Source organism: Rhamphochromis sp. 'chilingali' (genome assembly GCF_963969265.1).
Source record: "Rhamphochromis sp. 'chilingali' genome assembly, chromosome: 17".
Classification (NCBI taxonomy): Eukaryota; Metazoa; Chordata; class Actinopteri; order Cichliformes; family Cichlidae; genus Rhamphochromis; species Rhamphochromis sp. 'chilingali'.
The window spans coordinates 33,923,190-33,947,247 of NC_137944.1; the positions used below are offsets into that span (position 1 = coordinate 33,923,190).

The window sequence follows — 24,058 nt, forward strand, 5'->3', positions numbered from 1 at the left end:
TAGCTGAAGGACAGCGGCACAAGCAAAAGTAGCCCACAGAGCACTTTTTCCACACGTTTTTAAGACTGAACCTTGGTGTCAGTAACAGCTGCAAAATGTAGAAGACCACCAGCAAAGTTATGTGGAGGCTCTTGTCCCAGAGGAACCTACCCGAGGGATTAATAATGTGCTACCACTGTACCTTTTGCAGGCAATTATTCACATGGACACTAGAGGGCGCTGTAAGTTGTAACTTGCAAATTACCCAAGATTTCTTTTTTTTCGTCTGCTATCACCAACCAATGTAGCCTTCAGCAGCGATGAGGACTGGAAAGGTCACTTCTTTCTAAATGCACAGGCTCAGGTTTGAGTTTGCATGAAGGGGACTGCGTGCAAAGGTTTTTGTTTTTATAAACCTTTTTTTTTTAAATGCATATAAACCCAGCTATAGTCCCTAACATTCACTGATTTCTTAAACTCAGTTGAGATTTCCTGTAAATGTGGAAAAAAAAATGCTGAGCAAGGACTTTAATTTTGGTTAAACGAAAGTTTGAGTCCGAGTTCTGGACCTCTATGTGACCTTGAAGAAAACCCTAAAAATGCTGGCATGTGGACACTGCAGATATGACATCATTCACCTGCGCCTCAGATGATATCATTAAACAACGAGCTGCCAAAGAAGGCCATCTGCTGAGGACTCAACCCCACCAACACACACACACACACACACACACTGCAGATACTGACTGCAGCGACCACAGGGATTCACTTCATTACGTTCTCTCTAGAGCACGACGTTTTCAACTTGCACAGACAAGTGCTGAACAATTACACAAGCAGCCCAACAGGTAAGATCATTTTCCTTTTATCTGGTCAAATCTACGACAGAAATCATGTTTGTACAATAAAACAGACTAAAAACAAGAAGAATCACGAGACTACAGGCCAGCAGTTCACCGTTTTTCAAGCATACCATCACCAACACAACTGGATCACGTTCAGATTCAGCTCCGTATGTGACAGTTTCTCTAAAGCATCCTTTGGCAGCAGCAGCTGAAGCTCGTGGTTATGCTGGTGACATTCAAGGAAACTAATTTATGGAAATAATGTGATTTGTGAAGAACAAAAGGTCAAACCCTGAACCTGCAGAATAATGTCATTATGCAGGTGCCTCCGGTGCTGCTGGAACATGTTACATTACTATGGTTGCCCAATAATATTGCTCAGTTTTTTAAATGACTTATAATAATAGCTTACTGAATAGTTCCCAGCAGCAGCACTTGATAGACGTTTAGTTGTGCACTTCCTACCATCATAAACATCATGTGACTGCTTATGTTTTGCTTTTATAAACATGTTTGTTTGATTTGGTAAAACTGCCAGAACTTCACTGAAAAAAAAAAATATGGTGACAATTTGAACCCAGTCAGTAAAAAATGACAATAATTCACTTTAAAAATAGCAAAACAAGCACCTACACTATAAACCTGTCTACAGTAAACAACGTTAAAACAAAAATACAGACATTACAGTGCTGCTTAGTGAAAACAAATACAACTATACAATATATTACAGCATATTCATGCAAAATTAAACTTTATGGTAAAATTATCTGTAAAAAATTTTGATAGTCGACTAATCAGATCATGCATCCATTGGATGTAAAACGTACAGCTGCTCGTATATAACTATCATTAGCTTACAGCTTGAAGTGTTTAAGCTATGTGCTAACTAAAAATAAAGACAAGATGATAGTTTGTTTCGGTGAAGTTTAATAAACTCCTTGCTATCTAAAATATAACAGGACACCGGAGTATATTCTCCAGCATCTCACACTTCTGATGATCAGCTGTCTGCTTGACGTTTATTCAGCTGTGTAAAAACTATAACTTTAATCTCAGCCAAACCGATTTACTCAGGAACAAATAAAATACTGAAAAAAGCCAAACAACAATATTTTTAAGTTATCTAAATGACTTATATTACATGTTTAACCTGAGTAGCGAAAGACGGCGGTGGGTTTGAAAACGATTTGCCGGGAGTCCGGTGTTCTCACGGCTCTAATGAGCCTCGCCCCGGGCTCGCTATCGACCTGGTGGGTAACAGACGTCTCGGAGCGCTTTTGAAAATATGCGGTGTCTTGATAAACTGAGCAGATATTTGAGGTTTACACAGCTGAAAATATGTTAAACGTTTATTTTATGACCCAGAAAGAATAATAAGAGTAACATTAAAACTAACTAGCTGCCGCCATTGTTGACTACTGCGCTGGGCTGCGCTATGAATTCTGGGACACAGCTTCTTCTTCTTCGGGGTTTAACGGCAGCTGGCATCCTTGTACATGCAGTGCTGCCATCTTCTGTTTCAGTCCGTTATTACACTCTTAAATCCTGCTACTTATTCCTGTGTCCTTTGTGATCTTACAAAGCTTCAAACGACGCGTCGACTATTAAATCAGCCGTCGACGATTTAAATAGTCGACGTAATCGTGACTAGTCGACTAATCGTGGCAGCCCTAGTTAGAACTGTCCAAATACTTCTGCAACCTTAGAACTGAGACTGTTCTTCAAAGGGAACTCCAACATCTCGAGGCTGTTTGGTAAAAAAAAAAAAAAAAAAAGTCTTCTGCTGCACCTAGTTAGTAAATGCTGAACTAAATTTTACTTTAGTAACAGTACGGTTACGATCTAAACCTGCATTTTTCTGGAGTACCCTGGGTCTTTACACCCACACAAGCAAAAAGCAAAGCTACAGTTAACACACTAAACAGAGATCTATGCATTTTCTGACGTATATGTTTGAGTAACTGAAAGCCTGCTTGGAAAATAATCAAATACATTTCGTTTCATTACAATCCTGGAGACTTTCCTCTGAGGGAAGGCCAAAACCTCTTTTTTTTTTTTTTTTTTTTTTTTTAAATATGGGGGAAACGCTGTAATCAAATGTTTCAGACAATATTCAGGCTAAGGCCCTTCATTATTTAACATGACAAACATATTAAAGTCAAAGAAATGCTCTTACCAGTTTCTGCAGGAGTGTTTTTATTTCACCCAGAAAGTGAAACACTTGAAACTACAAATCTCGTCTTTGAGGGTTTCTGGCATGTTTTTGCAGAGCTCCCTGTTTGAACCCTGAGGTACCACGGCACTGATAACCACGAGCCGCTGTGCTGCCCTTCAGTTGTTTACCCAGTCTGAACTGCAACCACATCTAATGCCAGCGGGATGACCCGAAAACACTTGGTGAGCTAGACCTCATCACCGAGCATCAATTCAGGACCTCACCGATGCTCCTGCGGCTGCACGTCTCCAGGTACAACATCTGGAGGAGTGACAGCTGTTGCAACAGCTGATCTGGAGTGAGATCAGAGGTGGTTCAAAGAAGCTGCGGTTGACTGATTTGTTCTCATGTTGTTGTAATTGTAAAGCCAGACGATGCTGGGATTTGTGTCCTTTGGAAACTCAACATTGGGAATTTTTACCCTTCGGCTTAACCAAAACCAGCCAAACACACTGGGAATGTTCTAACCCAAACAACATCTGGCCTTTACTGCCTTTGGTGGCTCATAAGCTCCTGTAGTTTTTATAGCCGACAATTAGGTTGCCGACTGGATACGGATGCTCTGACAGCGTGTCAGCAACGGATTTAATGCAGTCAGCAGACAATCGGTCTGTGAGCAGACTTCAATCTGGAAGTAGTCCCGAGCTTTGCTGATATCGTTTTTCACATAACCAAGTAACCTTTCTAAGCAGGGAGCATTTCCATAGGCTACATGTTCCTATGTTAAACCTGAAGTCTTTTTAACATCTTTCCATTTCTCCTCATTTTCCTTCAATTCGTTGTCTATTTTGTCTCAAATTTCATCTCCTCTCCTTTCTTCTCCCTCTCATCACAGTCCTTCCTGCCCTCTTCTCCTGCTCTGTCCGATCCAGTTACCAGGTGTTTACATACTGACACGGCCCTGGAAAAAAGAAAAAGCGACACAGCTAACCGAACCTTTAAGGACATCATTGTCCCTGGCAGCAGGTTGTTATGGCAACCACACCAACACACTATGAAGTAGGGAGATGGAGGTCGACACCAGCTGCACCTCATCTCCACGGCGATGTTAGTGTTAGAAACAATAAAGGAAACTGTTCAAATAAAGTATTATTAGTAAAGCGCTATACAAATACAGGCCATTTATTATTATCACAAAAAAAAGTTCTGTTTTTACTGTAACAGCTTTTATCTTAACGTCCCTCATGTCACAAAAAGAAGTAACTCCTTATTTTCACATATGTGGTATACTGTACATGGTACAGGCTGAAGCTCATTGTGTACCTGCTTTTTAGAAATGAATAAATTCATAACAATAATAATTAAAAAAACGATAATAACTCAATTTTGCTTTAGTGAGTGACTGATCTGTTGGCAAATCCAGTAACCTGAGGATATCACCCTCAATATTACCACCAGAATGCAACAACACCATCAAAGCACATAAAGGGAACAAAACAAAAGGTCACACTTCATTATGGTTTTTTAATAATGGAAACATTAAAGAATATAATGACTCAGCTTAAACAGCACAAATGTTGCCTACACATGTGATACTATAGGACAAAACAACCAACCTGCAGGGACAGTTTGGTTGTGTCCCCACAGACTGCAGAAACACCTGTGGATCAATTCACAGGTGTACATAAAAGATGGACAAAGCTTCTGGACAGAGCATTAAACCTGCAGTCTTTTTAATGGCCAGCAGGGGGCGATTAATGCCGTTTTAATCAGAAGTCCGACTGTGGCCCATAGCTATCTATGAGAAAATGACACTTTAGTTCACTGATTTACGAGTAAAGCAAATGTTTTCCTGGTGAGATTATGGTCTCAATCACTCGTGTCGAGTCTTCATTAACGCAGCACAAAGCTCATTTTGTACAATACAATCCCATTTTGCCATCAGTACAAGAAGCAAAGCTTCAGGGCGAGAATTTGACTTCTGATTAAAACAAAAATTAGACAGCAACAGACAAAAACTGAGCCCAGGTCTTTGAACCTGTGTGTACACAGCCTCTGCACACTCTGTCATTTCCATGATTCCCAGTCAGTCTGTGCAACGAGCCGTGCAATGATTACAGATAGCAGAGAACCTGTCTAGATTTCCCTCCAGGGTGTAAAAAGGATGAAGGAAAACCTTCATGCCCACTGTGGGCTCACTAAGAGGAAACAGTGGAGCAGTTCCATTTCTCCTGAGGGACTAATCAACTGATCTACAACAGCACATCCAAATAAATGTAAATACATGGGAATACATGAAAATCCAAATGATAGCGGAGACGACTTCTGATAAGACGACTGAAGGACGGATAAGATAAGAAGAGATAAGCAGAGACAGACGGGGGCAGTTAGAGATGCTGCATCTGCTGCTCAGCCTGAATTCTGCAGTGATTTCCATCTTGTTGCCATGAGCAATAGCAGCAGCAGCCGGCTGGACACGACAGCCAACGGCCTCCCGCTCCTCTCCACCCCTCCACCTTTCTCCCAATCACCATCTGCCCTCTACCTCCTTCTCTCCGATTTTCCTCTACTCCCCATCATCAGAGTATTTGAACTTGCTGTAATTTTCCCCAAATTACAATCCGTACTCGCCTTGGTTGAACACAGCTTCCATCTATTCCTCTAATTTCACCCCTCTTCTATCCATGTGTCTCCATTAATCTAGAAATGCAGGGGATAAGGGTGAAGCTGGGAATATCGATAGGACCAAGAGTTCATTTCAATAAATCACAGCTGTCAGAGCAGGATCACTGCAGCTTCCATTAAAGATTAAAACCAACATGAAAGCTGTTCTTCCTGATTCTTTATAATGCTCCTCATCACACATCATTTCATTTAGTAAGATTTACAATGATAACAATAAAATAACGCATTAACACACTAGGCCCTAATGACTATTAGGCTTATACGTTTGGCATTAGTTCAACCACAAAACAATTTCCTTTTTTCCATGCTCGTTCTATTTTTGGACATGTTACAGAGGTTTGGAGAAAACCTGTATATCCCATGTTAAATGCATTTGTCTTTATCAGTGAGTCACATGACGCACAGAAACATGACCTCAACAATAAAAACGAGTCTTAAACCTCAAACAGAGCCATTGTGTGGGTGTGGGGAAAAAATAGAACAACCCGAAGATGTGCTAAGCTAGTTCTACCAACAAATGCTTTTATTTCATTCAATTTAAGTTTAGAGATATATTTCAAAAACAAAAATAACTTAATGTGATGTATTTGATGCTACAGCCACATTGGGGAAAGCAGCGGCTGCAGACCAGGCGCTGCCTGACGGGGCCACAGAGCCTAGCTGTGATAATTATCATCACCTGTCAGAAAGACACTGTGTTAATATATGTTCAGTATAAAATATATGAAACCAGCTGTGGATGCTGAAGTCTGAGGTTGCGAGGCGGGGCTCTACAAACCTAACTGCCCCAACAGTTACCAATAATTCAACATGTAGCTCCAGGTGTACACGCATGCGCGCGCACACACACACACACACACACACACACACACACACACACACACACACACACACACACACACGTACAGAGTGCCTGAATCATCAAGACAGTGACTGATCGTTTCCTCTGCTACTGTTGTCATTATGACAGCGAGTCGCCTCAACAGGAAGCTGGCCGGCATCCAGCCCTAAGGATGCATAAATACACACAGACACACACAGAACTGTGCAAAAGTCTTGAACCAACTTTCAAATGGGAAGTGGATTATTAAGTGCAAACATGAAGGCAAGAACCGAGTTTGTAGAATTCTAACAACCTTACGTGCGGTACTTTAGCATTCATAATTTCATCCCGATTAAACGCAGCCCCATCATGACACAGCCTCCACCGCATTTTACACACGCTGTAGACCATCATGGCCACGCCTCTCTCCTGACCTAAAGTAGTCTGGCTCACTGGAAGCAAAATATAAATAAATCGCTGGACTCGAGACTTTTGAACAGAGATGGATCTCCTCAGAACGACAACAATAAAGAGTCGTGCTGAACAAGAAAACTAGAAAGCATGGTATACACACACAATCTCACAAACATGCCCATAAAGGCCGCCTCCTTCACTTAATCAATCCAGGAAGCAACCACCATTGATGTTACAGTCCAGTGATCATGAAGACAGCAGCCTCTGATCATTTGTCAATAGCAGAAAAGTAAAAATCAATAGAAAGCGTGCAGCCAGCTTCAAAAACAGCAGCACAGAATACTGGGACCTCCTGCAGTTTGTTGACTGAGGAAGAATAAATCTGAAGCTTCAGGATGCTTTTATTTCTCCGGCTCTTTTCCTAAGTTTGCAGTCAGACTTGTTGCTGTTTAAGCTGCTGAGGACTTTACATTCTGCTGACACTTCAGAGATACTTCAGTGGTTGATGAGTAAAACAAGAACAACCAAAGTGTTGACGAACTTAATCACCAATCAGACTTTAACAAACATCTCTAGGAGTTCTCACACAGACACCTTGATGGTCGCCCTCTGGAGCAGCTGTGTGTCAGCTGAATGCTTCCTGAGAGCAGTAATGAAGGCTGTGTGCGAGGGAGTGTTTCCACTTTCAGCTCAGCTCTTTCTGTGATTCCTCTCCATCTTCTCTCCCTTTTTTCCTCTCATCTCTGTGCAAGCATAAGCAGATTCATAAAGCCCCGGGAAATGTTTCGCTTCCTCTCTTTCGCTCTTCTTTAAAGCACTTTAGTGGTCTCGCAGCGGCCCACTCGTCTGCTGTGAACCTGGACTCTCGCTCTCGGCTCCTCTTTTAGTTGTTGCTGGACAAAAACTTTTGGCTAAGCAGTTTTTAGCTTTCATGCTCCGAGCTGCTGAGAAAGTGTGAGTCTTTAACTATGTTTAAAGAAAACCTACGACCTCTCAGGGCCCTGTCCTGGTCCCAGCTCCCCGCCTTTCATCCATTTTTATTTGATTTATTTAAAAACAATGCAGCTCTTCTTTATATTCCAAGTGTTGCTGCGGCTTTTACATCACTAGCCTTTTGCTCTTCTCTGTGGACTCTGTGCCGGACACCTCTGCGTCTAAAATAATAACCCACTAAGCACGGATGCATTTCATATATAACAACAACATTTTGACTGAAAAACCAGGCTTCTCCTGTTTGATTCCTATTGGCTGACAAACAGCCAATAAATAAAGTAAGATTTTATTGTCCTCTTGGAAATTTCATTTGTGTTCTTGTGGTAACTGTCAGGTAAACGCAACCGAGAAGGCATCACAACACACTAACAACAGAATGCTCCATAACAACAGCAGCAACAACAATAAGAATCAAAGCTCATGCAGCATTACAAGCAACACACACACACACACACACGTCATATCGCCTGGATTTCTTGGACCAACATATGCTCGAAGGTGAAAGATCTCCAGGTAGGAAAGTTCACAAAGGCGGCTTTAAACCTTCGTCCTGATGAGAGAAACTCATGTCACCATGAAAAGGTTGCAATACGTCACTCTCCACTCCATAAATAAAGCTGAGGATACAACACGCCACTGTGGGGCCTCAGTAATAATGAAAGTAGATGAGAACACGGCGTTTAATCCAACCCAAAGGATTCATCTGATGCTCATGCTGTGCACCTGCAGCTGTATAACCACTGCATAAGGATGCGTCTTCTTGTAGCTAAATGCAAATGAAAAGTCCAGAAACAGCACGTGCACATTTAAGATTGAAATCTCTTTTTCAGGACAGACCTGACCAAGAGGCACAGCAGAAATTACAAACACAACACATAATATGATAGTAAGCATCACTTGGTCCAGATGACCGTACATATAAAACAGCATCCACTGCACTCGTCTCTCTTTTATATGTAACAAGCCAAAGCTGCTGCTGTCAGTCCTTCTACAAGCACACCCTGTTCCCTGCAGGTTATATCTGCACTGTGCTCTCTAACAACATTATGGTTTGATTAAAGGCCCCAAAGAGCCACAATGATGAATGTCAGAGAACTGAACAAATAGCTAATGGATACGGTAAGAAATACGACCAGTACTCTTACCGACATCTTTACTACGATAACCAGCAGCTGCACCTGACTCTGTTCACTCGATTCTTTAAGTACTATCCTCCTGACAGTGTGCCTGCTACCAGGACCAGGACTTTGGTCCCCATAAGGGCTGCACCTCGTCCCCATCTTACCTCGGCTGTTAGTTGCCAGGTCGGCCACCTTCTGAAAGGCATCCAGGAAGGCTGCTACAGCGACAACCGTCGTCCTGGAAGACACAAAACAGGAAGTAGAAACACAGAAAAAAGACGTTTCTATTCATTAATTCTTTCTTGATGGCTTTTTAATTTTTTATTGGAAAAAAATTATGTTAAACTCATTTGATTTGTTCTTTGTGTTTTTAATATCATGTCATCACTCAGCTGATCTGTAGCAACAAAGCTCCCCGTCTTTCTAAATTCAAATCAGGCGCAGCACTTTGAACTCAAGTAATCAGTCTTAAAATGCGACATATGCTCTGACTCATCATCAGGGAGAGAAACTATTTCAAATGTGCAAATTCATAATTCTGCACCTTTGAAACACTGAGACAATCCCCCCACAGAATAGATGCAGGGTGAGGAAGAGGACGAAGGATCGAGTCATTAGCAATCAGCTTTGACCTCTGATGACCTCTGTCCCAGGACAGAATCTCTGGAGGCTCAGTGCTGATCCATCTCGCTGATAATGACTTTATGGTGGCATCATTAATCTCTGTCAGCCACAGAAGGTTAATTGAGTTGTTTGTGTGTGTGTGTGTGTGTGTGTGTGTGTACACAGTGTATGTGAAGGCAGTCATTGCTGGTTGGTTAATGGCTGAAAAGTGTAAGTGAGTAAACATGTACGTGTGGAGACTTTGTCAAGGCTCAAGTGTGTGGTTTTTGTGGTCTGTGTGTGTACATGTTTCTATTGATGGTGGCAACCTTCAGCCGTGCGTGCGTGTCAGGACGTCAGGGATGAGGTGACAGGAGAGGTGAGCCTGACATTTAGACACCTAATGAAGCAGACTGATTGGATGTTCAGGAGCTCAGGTTATGCACACTCTCAGGATGTGGGTACGCTTCCTTTTATCTTAAGGTTAAAACAGCAATGAATATGATTCTCTATGTATAAATAATCAATATAAAACAGCTCAATAAGGATACAGAGACCCAAAAGTTTTGCATTTCTGAAACTAAATAACCTTCTTCATAAACCAATGAGAAGCCACAGTTTGGTGCTACTGGACCGATTCTGAGAAAGTTCGTGTAAATGCTCTCAGAGCAACACAACAAGAGCAACTTCTGCACTGAACACAATCGCTGTTTTCAGGAAGCTGATCAAACACGTTGAACAGATAAGATAGTGACACATTCATCAGTACTCTGCACTTTATTGCATGAATTGAGACTTGCATGTTTTGCAGGATTTCCTGCTTTATTTTTTACTTTTTGTCTCTGGTGCGTTTTTTGTATATTTGTGTTTTCTTCACTTGTTCGCTTGCGTGTTATTTTCAGTTCTTTGATGCTGTCGTTACAGGAGCCAGGCTGGAGAAAACCCTTCAATCTCCTGCTGTGTGTCACCCCGTCTCCTGTCATTGCTCGGCTCCTGTGTGATCTGCGTCTCTGAGTTCTAGGTGCCGTCTCTGATGACAGACTCGGGGCGTCTGAAGATGTGGGCCGGGCCTATGCCAGTGGCTCAACCTCTCGCTCTTCTTTTCCCCTCAAGTAAGTCATTTTTAAACCCTTTATTTGGTCTTTTGTAAATAAACATGTTACGACATGTAATAAGCATTTTTACCTTAGCTGTGACTGTAGTTTGCTGGCCTTGCTGATGAAGTCATCCCAGACGGGGTAACTGCCCTGAAGGAAAAAGAAAGAAAATTATGAGGAAAATATCAAATAATCCACAGTTTTATATCAGTGAAAGCAAAAAATGTGGGGAAGATTTTTTGTCTTACATTTTGCAGCTTTAATTTAAAAAAAAATGAAGCTTTGACAAAAGAAACGCATTCAATTAAGACAAATCAGCACTTAAAGCCAGAGACAGCAGTGCTATAAACCCAACGTATCAGGTCAGTGTGTCAATAGAAATGATGGGGATGAGATTAATGAGATCTCTATTGCAGACATACTCATTATCATACAGTTGTTCTTCACCCAAAGGTCCCACAGTCTGGGTTATCTGTTAAATATAAATATACAGATAACTCAACCAAACTCAAAACCCACGCACGCCTCTTCAGGCTCCAAACACATAAATCCTGAGAATCAGACACAGCAGTTAACAAACAGACAACAAGGAGACAGATCAATACGACCGATCCATATCTCCCTCCAACCACCCACCCATCTAGGAGGAGGCCAAACAAGCGCCCCCAGGCATGCAAATACAGTAGGTCTGCTGCCTGGGTGTAGCAGGACTGAGCAGCCAGTCGCTGCGACGGATGCGTGTTCAGAAAGTAGGCCGCATGGAGGGAAACACCGAGCCACTGCAGCCAACCACAGCGAGACAAACCAGGCTACGCTTCTAATGTCAGGAGGAGTCTCCTGATGCCTTCAGGATGGGTGGAGCTTCTTTCTTTTTAAACTGCAGCGACAGATCTGAGCCGTCTTCCCTCACAGGGTTTGGTTGTCTAGACAGAATACTGTCACCAAATTTCAAAATCCTACTGATATATTATGTTGTGATGCTTTATCATTGCATAGTGCATTATTAGTATCACAATGTAGTAAAATATACAAGAAAGGTATGCACACACCTTCAGCCACTAAGCTTTTATCCCAGACTTCATTAAAGTGTCGGGCGACCTGAACCCATACAAAACGTATTTGGTTCTTTCACTATTTTTGATTGCACTAACCCGAAGGATCTCCACAGGGGAACACTGCAGTCCAAAATACAGCAAAACTACCAACAATGTAAACTCTATTCTCATTTTTTGAATTTCATTTTATAGATTTGGTACATTTGACTCAATGGTTCATGTGTCTTGTGTTTTTACAGACTGCTTCTATCTGACCTCCATCATTAGGAAGGCAACACAAGGCTTTAAGACGGTGTCGCTTACTTCTGCACAGGAAGTGGTCCGAATGAGCCAGAACATCCAATAACTCACTAAACGAATGCACGGCACAGGAGCCATACATAAAGACCGTGAACGTTTCCACCCTGTGATCCTGTGGAGAGCCGGCACGCCTCCACCTCTCGGCTGCACTTTGTGGGTGCTGCCCCCCCCCCCCTCCTTTTTTTGCTCCCACTGCTCTTCTCACGGTGCAGCTGAGCTGGGTGTGTTCAGCCTTCCTCTGATTGTGAGAGAGATGCCGAGCGTCATTGCCTGGATTACATTACCATGGCAACCCTGCTGCCGGAGCACCGGTGGCTGCAGAGGGGCTTCACACAGAGAAGGATGTGTGTGAGGAGGGGAGGATCACATGTGCGTGCATCCTCACCCAATCTCACACACAGTTTCTGTGTCACATGTTTGTTTTCTTTGTTTCCTTTCATCCATATTCAACACCTGCATATTTCCTCCCTTTCTCCCCCTCTTCCTCACCCCCCCCCCCCCCTCCTCACACACACATTTATCATATGCACTGTCATGTCCTCTTCCAGCTCTTTCCTACTCATTCATCCTTTCCTCTCTCTAACGCTGTGCACGCACACACGCCCACACCTCATTGCATTCTCTCTATCTCCTCTTGGACACACAGGCGAGGCCAGGGTCGCTGCATCCATCAGTCACTGACGACATAAATTGTCACCGTGGCAACAACCAAAGGTGGCAGCAGCATGCTGGTCCTTCAGGAATCCATCCCTCTGTTTTTTGTATGGCTCTGTGAACACCTGCAAGAGCTTCAAACCATACAATCCTTGCTTGAGTCTTTCTGCTTCTTTAATGTTTCTGTGTAAGGACTGCTACCTCGTCCACAGAGATCACTCACAATTTAAACTGGGGACATCATACAGGCGAAATATCAGGCAGGTAGATGACAGAAAACACAAGGTTGCTTCACCTAATAGATATTTCTTTATGCTGAAAGCTAGATAAACATCGATCCGCCCAACAGACCTATCAAACTGTGAACCTGAGGGACGTTGCGCGCTTATTGGCTAAAGACTTAAATTTCAAGCTATTAGCTACTGAGAATAAGCTGGTTTTATCCCAGTTCTGAATCTATGTTTCTTCAAAAACAGGTGGAATTAATGCTCATCAGCCTGATTGCTGAGGTCATAAATCAAGTGAGAGCTCAGTTAATTTATCCATAGATGTCTACACAACAACTCCCAGATATCTTTCTGTATCTGGGAGTTGTCCTAAACCGGCTATTACAAAAAATAAATAAATAAATAAAAATGTAAAAAAAAAATAAAAAAATAAAAAATGGAGGTTTAAGGTGTTTATGTCAAATTGGAAGTTATGCCCATCCTTCACATACAGACTGCACAAAATGTTAATCGCAACTTTAATTCAGTCTCTGCAACACACGCTGCAGGTGACTGAGTTCTTTCTGATGACACTACTGCAAAATTACCTCAGACATGTTTCTCTGCATTTATATCATTTTATACAGGCACAAACTGGACAACCAACCAATCTTCCACAACATGTCTTTGGCTGCATCCCAACTCAGGGTCTGCAGCCTTAAAGGCCGCATTTCAAGGCCGATTACGTCACAGCGGCGCGCCGAACGCTGTCCCAATTCGAAGGCTGCTCGAAATGCGGCCCTCAAATGCGTCCTTCATTTCCCTGAATTTTAAGGCTGTGGCAGTGTAGACTTCGTTGCCCAACATATCCCAGAATGCATAGCGCGGCGGTGGGTGTGGATAATTTTGCCTGAAAGAAAAAAAAAAAAAAACAGCGGATGAGGGGCGGCCGAAGAGTGAACTTTAAGTAAGTACTGAATATTATGTCACTTATTTATGTGCAAATGTTTAATAACGAAGAACATTAAACATTACTGTTGGCCACATGTCGGCAAAGTCATGTGACATTAGTGACGTTTGTACTAACTTGGTTTTAAAGCCTTTACTTTAAAATATACGGCGTTCAATAGCTGAGCTTCATCTCACAGAGAATGATCAAAGCTCATGTAGAAAGAAACAAATGAACAAAAGATTTTCTCCTTCATTTCTGTCAAACACAGCTGTATGACACGTTTCCAGCTGTTAGTATCATGGTTGCTAGGCAACCTGGGCAGCGCAACGGAGGCTAGACCGTCCCATTTCACAAGCCTCGCACTTCCGGCCTTAGCGGTCTTTGAGTACGCGGCCCTGGTGGACCATTAAGGCTGCGTACTTTAAGGCTGCAGACCCTGAATTGGGATACAGCCTTTATCCTGTCTTCCTTCTCTCTCCCCAACCAATCACAGCAGATGGCCCCGCCCCTCCCTGAGCCTGGTTCTGCTGGAGGTTTCTTCCTGTTAAAAGGGAGTTTTTCCTTCCCACTGTTGCCAAAGTGCTTGCTCATAGGGGGTCATATGATTGTTGGGTTTTTCTCTGAATGTATTATTGTAGGACCTACCTTACAATATAAAGCGCCTTGAGGAGACTCTTGTTATGATTTGGTGCTGTATGAATAAAACTGAATTGAATACTGTATGGTGGATATGTCAGCCCTAATTTCCTTTGTTAACGTTACGCTGGCAGGTGGTAGCAGATTTGCATCTTCAAACAATATATGTGCCACACTGATTCGATCTTCTTCAAGTCTCCGAAAAATACAAAAGCAAATGAGTGTCTTTCATTTCTGTGTTACAGGATAAGCACAAAGGGTGCTGCTACTGCTGTTTATATGTTTTTATTATGCTGATTTTCAGTAGTAGTACCTACATTTAATTAAATCAGATGCCAGCCAAGAGTTCACTCCCCACGAGTCAATGTCAGCACCACTACAATAAAACAAAGTGACCCATTTGGCCAAAGAACCAAAGTCAATGCTGCAGCTTTGTCCGTGATGTTTCCATGACAATCCTGACTCACAGACCAGTCTAACCAGCAGCCCGCTGCAGAAAGAGACCAGGCTTATTATAGGTCTGAGGTGATTAAGGCTTCAGTTCAAGACAAATGGAAATTAGCATCAAGCGAATGTGCTCATGTCCATTACTTACACTCCCTCTCTCACACATGAAAGCCTTGTTGTTTAGTAGCAAAAAACACTTTACACACTGATGTCATCACAACATTAATGTTCAGTCTTAGTTTATCTGAGGTTGTTGGGTGGAGAGAGTTGTGTCTACTTGCTAATCAGTGCGTGTGTGCGTTTGTGTATGCGAACGACTGTCTTAAAGGTTTTACTTCTTAAAGTTTATATAACTGAGTAATCAGCCCAATGAATTCCAACTCCATCGCCCTGGACTGCAGCGGGTCCAACCTCCGTGATCACGGGATAGAAGCACACTCCTCACCTGCTGCTGGTTCTGGTGTAATCGTTCACGGGACATCTTTCGAACAGGAGTACTACCTCATATATCTTTGGTGAACAAATATACACACATGCACACCAAACTTGGGGTGACTCTAGCTCAGGAATGGGTCGTCTACCAACTGGAAAGTCAATGGATTAATCCCAGATTCCTCAAGTCCGCATGCTGAAATACCCTCAGGAAAGATACTGAAGCTCAAGTTGCTCCTAATGAATTGCTTGCAGTGTGAATGTTAGAAATCATGTTAGATCAAAGCACTGAATGAATGTGTGTGTGACTGGGTGAGCGCTCGGCTGAGTAGAAAAGTGCCACGCAGGTACCAAACCAAACGACCAACCACCTCTGTTTCAACCCGATTAAAGGTCACTGAGTCAGGACTGATTTGGGAACCACAGGGGGTGGGCAGCATGCACAGGTCACCAGGTCGCTGACTTCTTCTATAACATACAATGCCAAAATGAATCGACCATTTTCCACCTGATAAAACCGACTCCCTCCTCGAGGTCTGTTTTTTTGTCCCGCTCTGGATCGGCTCCGTCTGATTAAGTCTGGGAGTGATTAATCATGACATTATGCATATATATAATATTCCTGAATATTTACATTTATAGATGTAGGTGTGGGTACGGATGTAAGCATGCATGTTTATATCTACAGTATATAGGAGGATAAGGTAAATGGTAAATGGCCTGTATTTGTATAGCGCTTTTACTAGTCCCTAAGGACCCCAAAGCGCTTTACATATCCAGTCATCCACCCATTCACGCACACATTCACACACTGGTGATGGCAAGCTACATTGTAGCCACAGCCACCCTGGGGCGCACTGACAGAGGCGAGGCTGCCGGACACTGGCGCCACCGGGCCCTCTGACCACCACCAGTAGGCAACGGGTGAAGTGTCTTGCCCAAGGACACAACGACCGAGACTGTCCAAGCCGGGGCTCGAACCGGCAACCTTCCGATTACAAGGCGAACTCCCAACTCTTGAGCCACGATCGCCCCAAGGATTATTTTATAGCATTTATTTTTTGTCCGATCTTTCATTTGATGTCTGACTTAACAAATATATATAAATGCACTCATATACTTTATGCGTCACACACACCCACATATCCCTAATATGTCCCCACCCAGTGGTCTAATGGCTCCAGTTTGTTTCTTTATGTGCCCGTCTTGTTTAATTGCTGCCCTGAGGTAAATGCTGTAAAACACGTTAGCAGCAACTTCAAAATGAGATGGAGGGGAAACTAATGAGTTGATAATGGCCTTGCACTCTCATTAATGTCTGACGTCCTTTTTAAAGAATGTCCCGGATTGACTCACATCCATTTATTAAAAAGACACGCAGGAGGAAACTCCTGGAGGCTCGGTCAAAGTCTTCTTCTGCCCTATGAGCTGCTCCTGTGGGCTTGGATCTGCATTATCCTGTTTGGGAAGCTCACTGCTGTCAGGGATTTAAAACCATCAGCTAACCTAACAGGAGTTTTAACATGAAATACTTCGATCTAGTAGCTTAATCAGTAAAAACCACTTTGATTACTTGTGTTTTATACAACTGTGCTCTTATTTAAGATTCTTCAGACAAAACAAGATTTAACCATCTTCATTTTATTAGTATTGCTTTGGTTTATGTGAACATAGAGTTGATCAGTTTTGTTTAGAAAGGATGATATTCATCTGACATCCAATGTAAATAAATTGTTTGGCATTAAAAAGTGGAAAACGGTCACATTACTCTGGAGCTCCGTGTACTTTCTGACTTCCTTTACTTTTCATTCAGGCTGCATGACTGAGTCTCTCCTCTACCCACATATTAAAAACAACCCATCATTTCCAGCAAACAACCACAGACGGGCTCAGCGAGTGTATACAAAGCAAATAATGGAGCATATTCATTAGACAGACAAAGAACCTGCTGCATTTTAAATCACATACTTCCTCAATACTCGCTGCTTTGAGCATATAAGCACGTTCATGCGTTCATGCTTACCCTCAATAGCTGCCTCATTGGAAGCAAAATGTAGGAAAAGGATTACAAGCTTATTTCCAACCAGCAGAAGTTATGTTACCACAGCTGATGGAAACACTACTGCTAGCTAGTTACATTGTTTGTCTATTGTGTTGGTTTGGTGTCATTAGGTCTGTGATGTATCACAATATGCATGAAAATACTGGTAAAAATTTTTACATGATATAAAAATGTCATAAGGTAAGATCAATGCTATACAATGAGGCAATCCTGGGCATGTCTGAGAGTAAGAGCAGTTTAGTATCTACAAAGGAGCTACGTCAACAACCTCCAAAAGGCACAGTGCACATCCCACAACGCTTGATTCACACACTACAGAAGTACAACAACAAAGCATTCAAACAGAAGTTTGGGACATTTATGTCTGCTAGATGCTAACACACATCTTTGTCTCTGTTATACAATCCATCCACTTCAGGGTGGCGGGGTAAATGTCCCATGCTGGACAGCTCGCCAATCTATAACAGGGCTAACACATAAAGACAGACAACCATTCACATTAACATTTACACCTATGGACAACTTAGAAGCATCAATTAACCCAACCCCACTAACTGCATGTACTTGGACTGTGGGAGGAAGCTGGAGTACCCAGAGAAAAATCAGACAAATCAGGCTTAATCCATCTTTAACACCATAAATATGCTGCACGAAGCACGTCAAAGAAACTATCTAAACCCACAGTTCACTGTCCGTTCATAATGCGAACGCACAATGAAAGTTTAAAGGCACACGCAGCTCAGAGTCAAGCAGCTCACAGTATGAGAGGATGAAGCCGTTTCTCCTCCAGGGAAAAACATCCAGATCGGTTCGACTTAAACGGATCAACAGTTATGTGTCTGCTTCCATTTAAACAGCACAGTGATGTGGAGATGATGGACTGCACGCTGCCAAACACCCTCACATTCATACAGCACGATGCAGGAAACCTTTTGCATGTACACAACATGCTAAGCACATCATAACAAACTGAGCGTGAAATATTTTGAAGGGAGGATATGAGTGAAGTGAAAAGAGGCCACAATGCTTGTTTTATGCCCTCATCTTAATAAAATGAGGGTAGGAGGTCAATTTCATGAGCGCAGTTACATGACACCTAAAGCCAAACAGTGCCATGAACAACTGAAAAAGTAAAACCACACTAAAAGTTCTCGACATGTGCTTTTCCCAGCAGTCCGTAAACAGTCAGTCTTTCATGGTGTGTATCAAAATCATTCTTACAAGAGGAAGAACTTACAACATGAAACCTTCAAAGCTTCCAAATGTTTGAGGACCAGGTGACAGGAATCCAGCATCACTTTAAAAGCAATACAAAAGCGATCACTTTACATGTTAACACAAAGTATGACAGAGGGAGTCGGGAGGCTTTCATCAGGCCGGGCACACCACAAACACAAACACGCAGACAAAACGTCTGCATGTAAAAGACAATGAAACGCAGGAGACTGGAGTCTCCCCACTGACAGAGTGGAAGCCATTTCCACCCACACACATTTACACTAACAAAAGGAAACCTTTGACCATCTGTGACTCACATGTCTGATCCAAACGGCGGTGGATGATGACGATAATTCAGCAATTAAGATAAAAATGAGAATAAAGTATCTTTAACTTTCGTGTGTATTATTAGGTGCTCATGATGTCAGAACCTTTGCAGGAAAACAGTGCATTACAAATCTTAATTGAAAAAAATAAATAAATCAACCAATTGCATTGATTCATTGGCTTGGGTCAGGTCCCAGCTACATGATATCAGCAGGAAAACAGCCTGAAGATGTCAGGAGTCGGGTCTGTAAACGACTGATGACCGTTTTATCTAATCTAGCATATGGCTGACAACAATCAGTGCTGCACCTTGGACTGTTCACCATGACCTAAGAATACATTTGGCTTCAGACTTTTAAAACATATCCACACTACGGGCATCCAAAGCGCTTTTCCATGCCAACACAGCACGTTTGCCACCATCTTTGTGGTGCTTCGCCGGCACCACTTTCTGGTGATATCACTCAGGTTGTGAAAAATGTGCAAGCTACGACTTGTCAGGGGACCAACGCATAGTCTGTCATTTGTCTCCCACTCTAATTACCTGATCTGGCATCTTCTTAAACAACAGCATTGTGTAGTGTGAACCCCGCATTAAAGAGCTTTGTGAACCAGAGACTAATTTACAAAGGGGCCAGGACCTCACTGTTACAGTAGGGGAAGGTAAGACGTACATGTTGTACCAGAAAACCTTGTAAATGTTAACAAACAGAAACTTCAACTTGTTACAAACCATTTAAAAGCCATATTAAACTGAAAACATTACAAATATAAAAACTATGGAATGGACTCATTTTTAATTTAATATGAGATTTGAAAAATCTGGTGAAATATCTCACAATTAATTCCTTTTATTTATTTACTTTCCAAGGAGCCTCCCTAAGAAGCTAAGAGTCGATCGTTAACATGTTTTAATGTAACATAAAGTAAATAATTTGTGAGTTATATCAGAGAATCTGCAGAAATCTCTGATCTTCACCACAGCACTGCATTATGACCTGTGACAAAGGTCATTTATTTCTGTTTTATTTTTATAGCACTCAATTAATATCAGATCATGAGTACAATAAACTCAGGTTTATCTCAATTTAGAAATGAGAAATTAGAAGTCAGGTCCTTAAAACATTCCAGCAGTTCAACTAATTGATCTGGCTTCATGGATAGATAGAGTCGGGTATCATCTGCATAACAATGCAACTAAAGGAAGCGTGGTCCTAGCACAGAACCCTGCGGGACTCCAGAAGAAGACTGCCTACTTACATGAACAAACTGGAGGTAATTCCTTGTAACTTGCACATCAGTGAAGGCCCCACTAATGCTGAATAATATGCACAGGTATTGGCACAACAACAAGGAAAGAATACACAACGAGTGTTGTTAATCAACAGCATCCTAATACTGTCAGCGGCTTGAGGCGACTGCTGTGGTGATTTGGCGCTTTATAAATAAAACTGAACTGAATCCTGAAGTCCAGACTTGCCTCACAGTGAAAACATCTGAACCAAAAATACAAAAAAGAAGGACTCCAAGCAGCTGAAATCCTAAGCTTTGGCTTTCTAAATAACAGCAGGAGGTCTTCTAAGTTGCCAAATATTTACTGAGTGTTGTCAAAGGTTACAAAAAAAATGCCTCAGTTCTTAAATAAACTGTTCCTTTAAATGTAGAAAAGACTGAGATCTGTGGCTTTGTTTGTTTACTCTACCTCTGACTGTCCTGTTGTTACTTTACCCAAAGACAGTGATGCTGACTTTTACAAAATAATACACAGTTTGACTCATCAGGAGCTCAACATCCAATTCAGATAAGCATCAAACTATAGAATGAAAACAGACTGAAGATATTAGCTGGACTCATAACTGGCTTTGTTAATAAAACTCATTTTGTTAATATCTGGTCTTAGCTGTGCCGTGTCCTCACGCTCACCGTGTGTTTATCAGAAAAGACAAAGGAGCTGATAGTGGACTTCAGCACTAAGCAGGAGAGGAACTACCAGACCCCCGTCATCAACGAGTGCCCAGTGGAGAGAGTGGACAGCTTCAAATACCTCGGAGTTCACATCACGCAGGACCTGTCATGGTCCTGTCACATCAACACCGTGGTGAAAAAGGCCCGACAGCGTCTCTACCACCTCAGACGCTTGAGAGACTTCCAACTGCCCTCCAAGGTGCTCAGGAACTTTTACTCGTGCACCATAGAGAGCATCCTGGCGGGAAACATCTTAACCTGGTTCGGGAACAGCACCATGCAGGACAGACGAGCTCTACAGAGGGTTGTGCGGTCAGCTGAGCGCACCATCCGCTCCGAGCTCCCTGACCTGCACTCAATCTACAGCAGGCGGTGCTGGACCAAGGCCAGGAAGATCGTGAAGGACCTCAGCCATCCCAACAACAGACTGTTCTCTCTGCTGAGGTCAGGAAAGCGATTCCGCTCCCTGAAGACCAACACAGAGAGACTGAGGAGGAGCTTCTTCCCGCAGGCGATACGGTCTCTCAGTCACACCACCACACAGTACTGACCCACACATATGGTTCTTACACACACACTGGACTTTCTGGACATTGTTTTTGCACAACACTGGTCACTATATTCTTCATTTCCAGTTAATACTTGTACAGCTGCTGTTATTGTGTATATATTTATTTATATCTAGATTTCTTCATACATTCTTATATAGTTCTATATTGTGTATTTTGTTGTACAGTTATTTTATTTTCAACTTTAATTTATATATTTTATCTTATTCTTCCCAGTTAAATTTACCCTTCATTCTAATTTGTGTTGTACAGTTATTTCATTTTTAACCTTAATTTATATTTTATTCCTTCCTAGTTAAATTTACACTTTTTAATTTTTCATATTTATTTCCTATCTTATTCATAGCCTTTTCCTTTTTTGTTTTCTTTAGGTCACGAGCAGTTGTCCAAGCATTTCACTACATGTATGACTGTGTACGTGACAAATAAAAATTTGAATTTGAATTTGAATGCTTCATGTCTTCAGGTCTATTTTGGAAAACAGATCTTTTTCTCAAAGAGATAATCTGACTCAATAAAACTCATAAATCCTGAACCACAGCCAGCCTGGCGCAGCAGGACCCAGGATGGAGGGGCTGATGGGAAGTCAGTTCTCTGTAACGTACTTCTGCTATTTTACTGGTTTGTCACCAGAGTTCATCTACAATTAACCACTTCTCATCTGCATATACTGATTATTACACAAAGTGCTGCTATTAATTTACTTCTGTCCTCTGGCTAACATATGGCAGCTCATATTAGTGTCGGTCATTATGGCTTGTTGCTGTCTGATTGCGTTGCCATTTGCTCATGAGTAGCTTGCGTCTTTCCTACAGTGTATGTGCTACATGTGTATGGCAATTGATGGGTGTCTGCCAGTTACAACCTGCCATTCAAATTAAATATGGGTCAGTTTGGTGGACATGCAAACACTAAAGCCCCACGAACGTTACAACAGAACACCCCAGTTACAGCCATCGGGTCTCCATAACTGATTGTGTTCTTGCTCAGGGAAATGCAGCTAATGACTCAGTTCACTGTCATTAAGCTGCCATTTATTTCCTCAATTAATCAATGACGTGTTTGACACAGAAAGGTGGAAAATTCAGCCATAAATACCCAGTTAAAAGCAACAATTAGAACAAAGACAAGCAGAAATGTTCACATTTTAAAAGCTGGAACAAATGAAAGCAGCCATTTTTAAAAGGTTTGAGCAAAGCTGTTGAATTTCCAACAAATCGAGCTCTGTCACTATTTCATGCCTGAGACTGAAATGTTTTATCTGGCACAACAATTCTGGCAGCTCTTACAGACGAGATTGATTTAGAAATATATCTGAAATGTTTTTTGTTTGTTTGTTTGTTTTGTTAAAGCAGCCCAACCTAGCAGTCGCACCCCTGTGGCAATCAAAACCCCGGGAGTGTGATTTTTTCTGTGAAGCTCGGGGAGGACACCGAGCATTTTGCACTTCATTGTGTGTTTATCTCCTGCAGTGTCACTGCAACAGTGTCATTCATCCCTCCGATGCATTAGTAGCCTGCAGCTGTGTTTGGTTACCGGGATGAAGCTTGGTTTACATGCTACAGTCATTTGCTGGAGAAAGCTGCAGGCGATCAGATGCTGAACATTAAGAACCAGCAGACTGCGCTCACCTCCCACTTCGGGCTAATTAGAAAATTAATGATGTCGCTAAAATCTCCAGCACAGGCGGAACGCTTTTCTCTGGTTTTGTGCAACAGGGTCTGCAGATCAGAAGCCTCTGCAGCAGCCGCCCTGCCTTAAACATCAGATGTGTGTAACACAGATGTTAACCACCAGGATCAGGTGGAACAATCGCGTCTTTTTCGCGTTACCTTCATGTCTCCAATGACAGTCTGGAAAAGCCCCCCCAGCGCGCTGCACTCCCTCTCCATCATCGTCTCCATCTTCAGCTGTGTGAACGGAAATTACAAACACGCTCACTCGGAGCTTCTTTAGTCCATAAATGAAGCGTCGGGAAACAAACGGGCTTCACAGGGAGGGAGAGAGACGCTGTTCGGTGGGGATGTAAGCGCTCACACTTGCGCTGCAGGGTTTCCCCGGCTGAAGGAGACTAGAAGGCGGACAAAAGCAGGAGCGCAGGAGCCGGTCGGTGTCCACTCGGAACGCACAAATCCCATTTCAGCCGGAGGAGCAGAGACGCGCCAGAGCGGGGAAGCTCAACCTCACACACCAACCTGCTCCTCTGACACAGCTGAAGGAGACACGGCCCGGGAGCGCGCTTGGAAGGTCGTGGACGCGCGTTCCCGTGGCCCCGCCTTCAGCACAGGAAGGTTTTTTCTTAATGGAAAGATGAGGGTGTTGTCTTTGTGATAGCGCTGGGAAATGACTGCACAATATAAAGCTAGTGACACAGAAACACAAAGGACCCAAATAACTGCTCAAGTATGACAACCAAAGCCATTCTAAACAAAAGACACGCCGAGGCCTGCGATATTAATATTTTATTAGATAAAATGTGCAAAAGAAATGTCACAGAAAGGCATGGCTCTCTGACAAAGA

The 24,058-nt window shown here is 42.5% G+C and overlaps 1 protein-coding gene across 3 annotated transcripts in view; it reads right to left on the minus strand.

Moving 5' to 3' along the window:
- LOC308384713 (protein MTSS 1-like) overlaps window positions 1–23,765 on the minus strand; it is a 69,027-nt gene extending 45,262 nt beyond the window's left edge. For 2 of the 3 annotated variants that reach the window (XM_080863301.1, XM_080863300.1), the window contains exons 1-3: window positions 23,371–23,765; window positions 10,804–10,865; window positions 9,180–9,253 (exon numbers count right to left, since the gene is read on the minus strand). In XM_080863301.1, the coding sequence (XP_080719427.1) occupies window positions 9,180–9,253; window positions 10,804–10,865; window positions 23,371–23,442 (208 nt within the window). In that variant the 5' untranslated portion in view covers window positions 23,443–23,765. Of the gene's footprint in view, window positions 1–9,179; window positions 9,254–10,803; window positions 10,866–12,679; window positions 13,841–23,370 lie in introns of all 3 variants that reach the window. The other variant, XM_080863302.1, reaches the window with a different exon arrangement.
- Window positions 23,766–24,058: the final 293 nt, after the last annotated feature.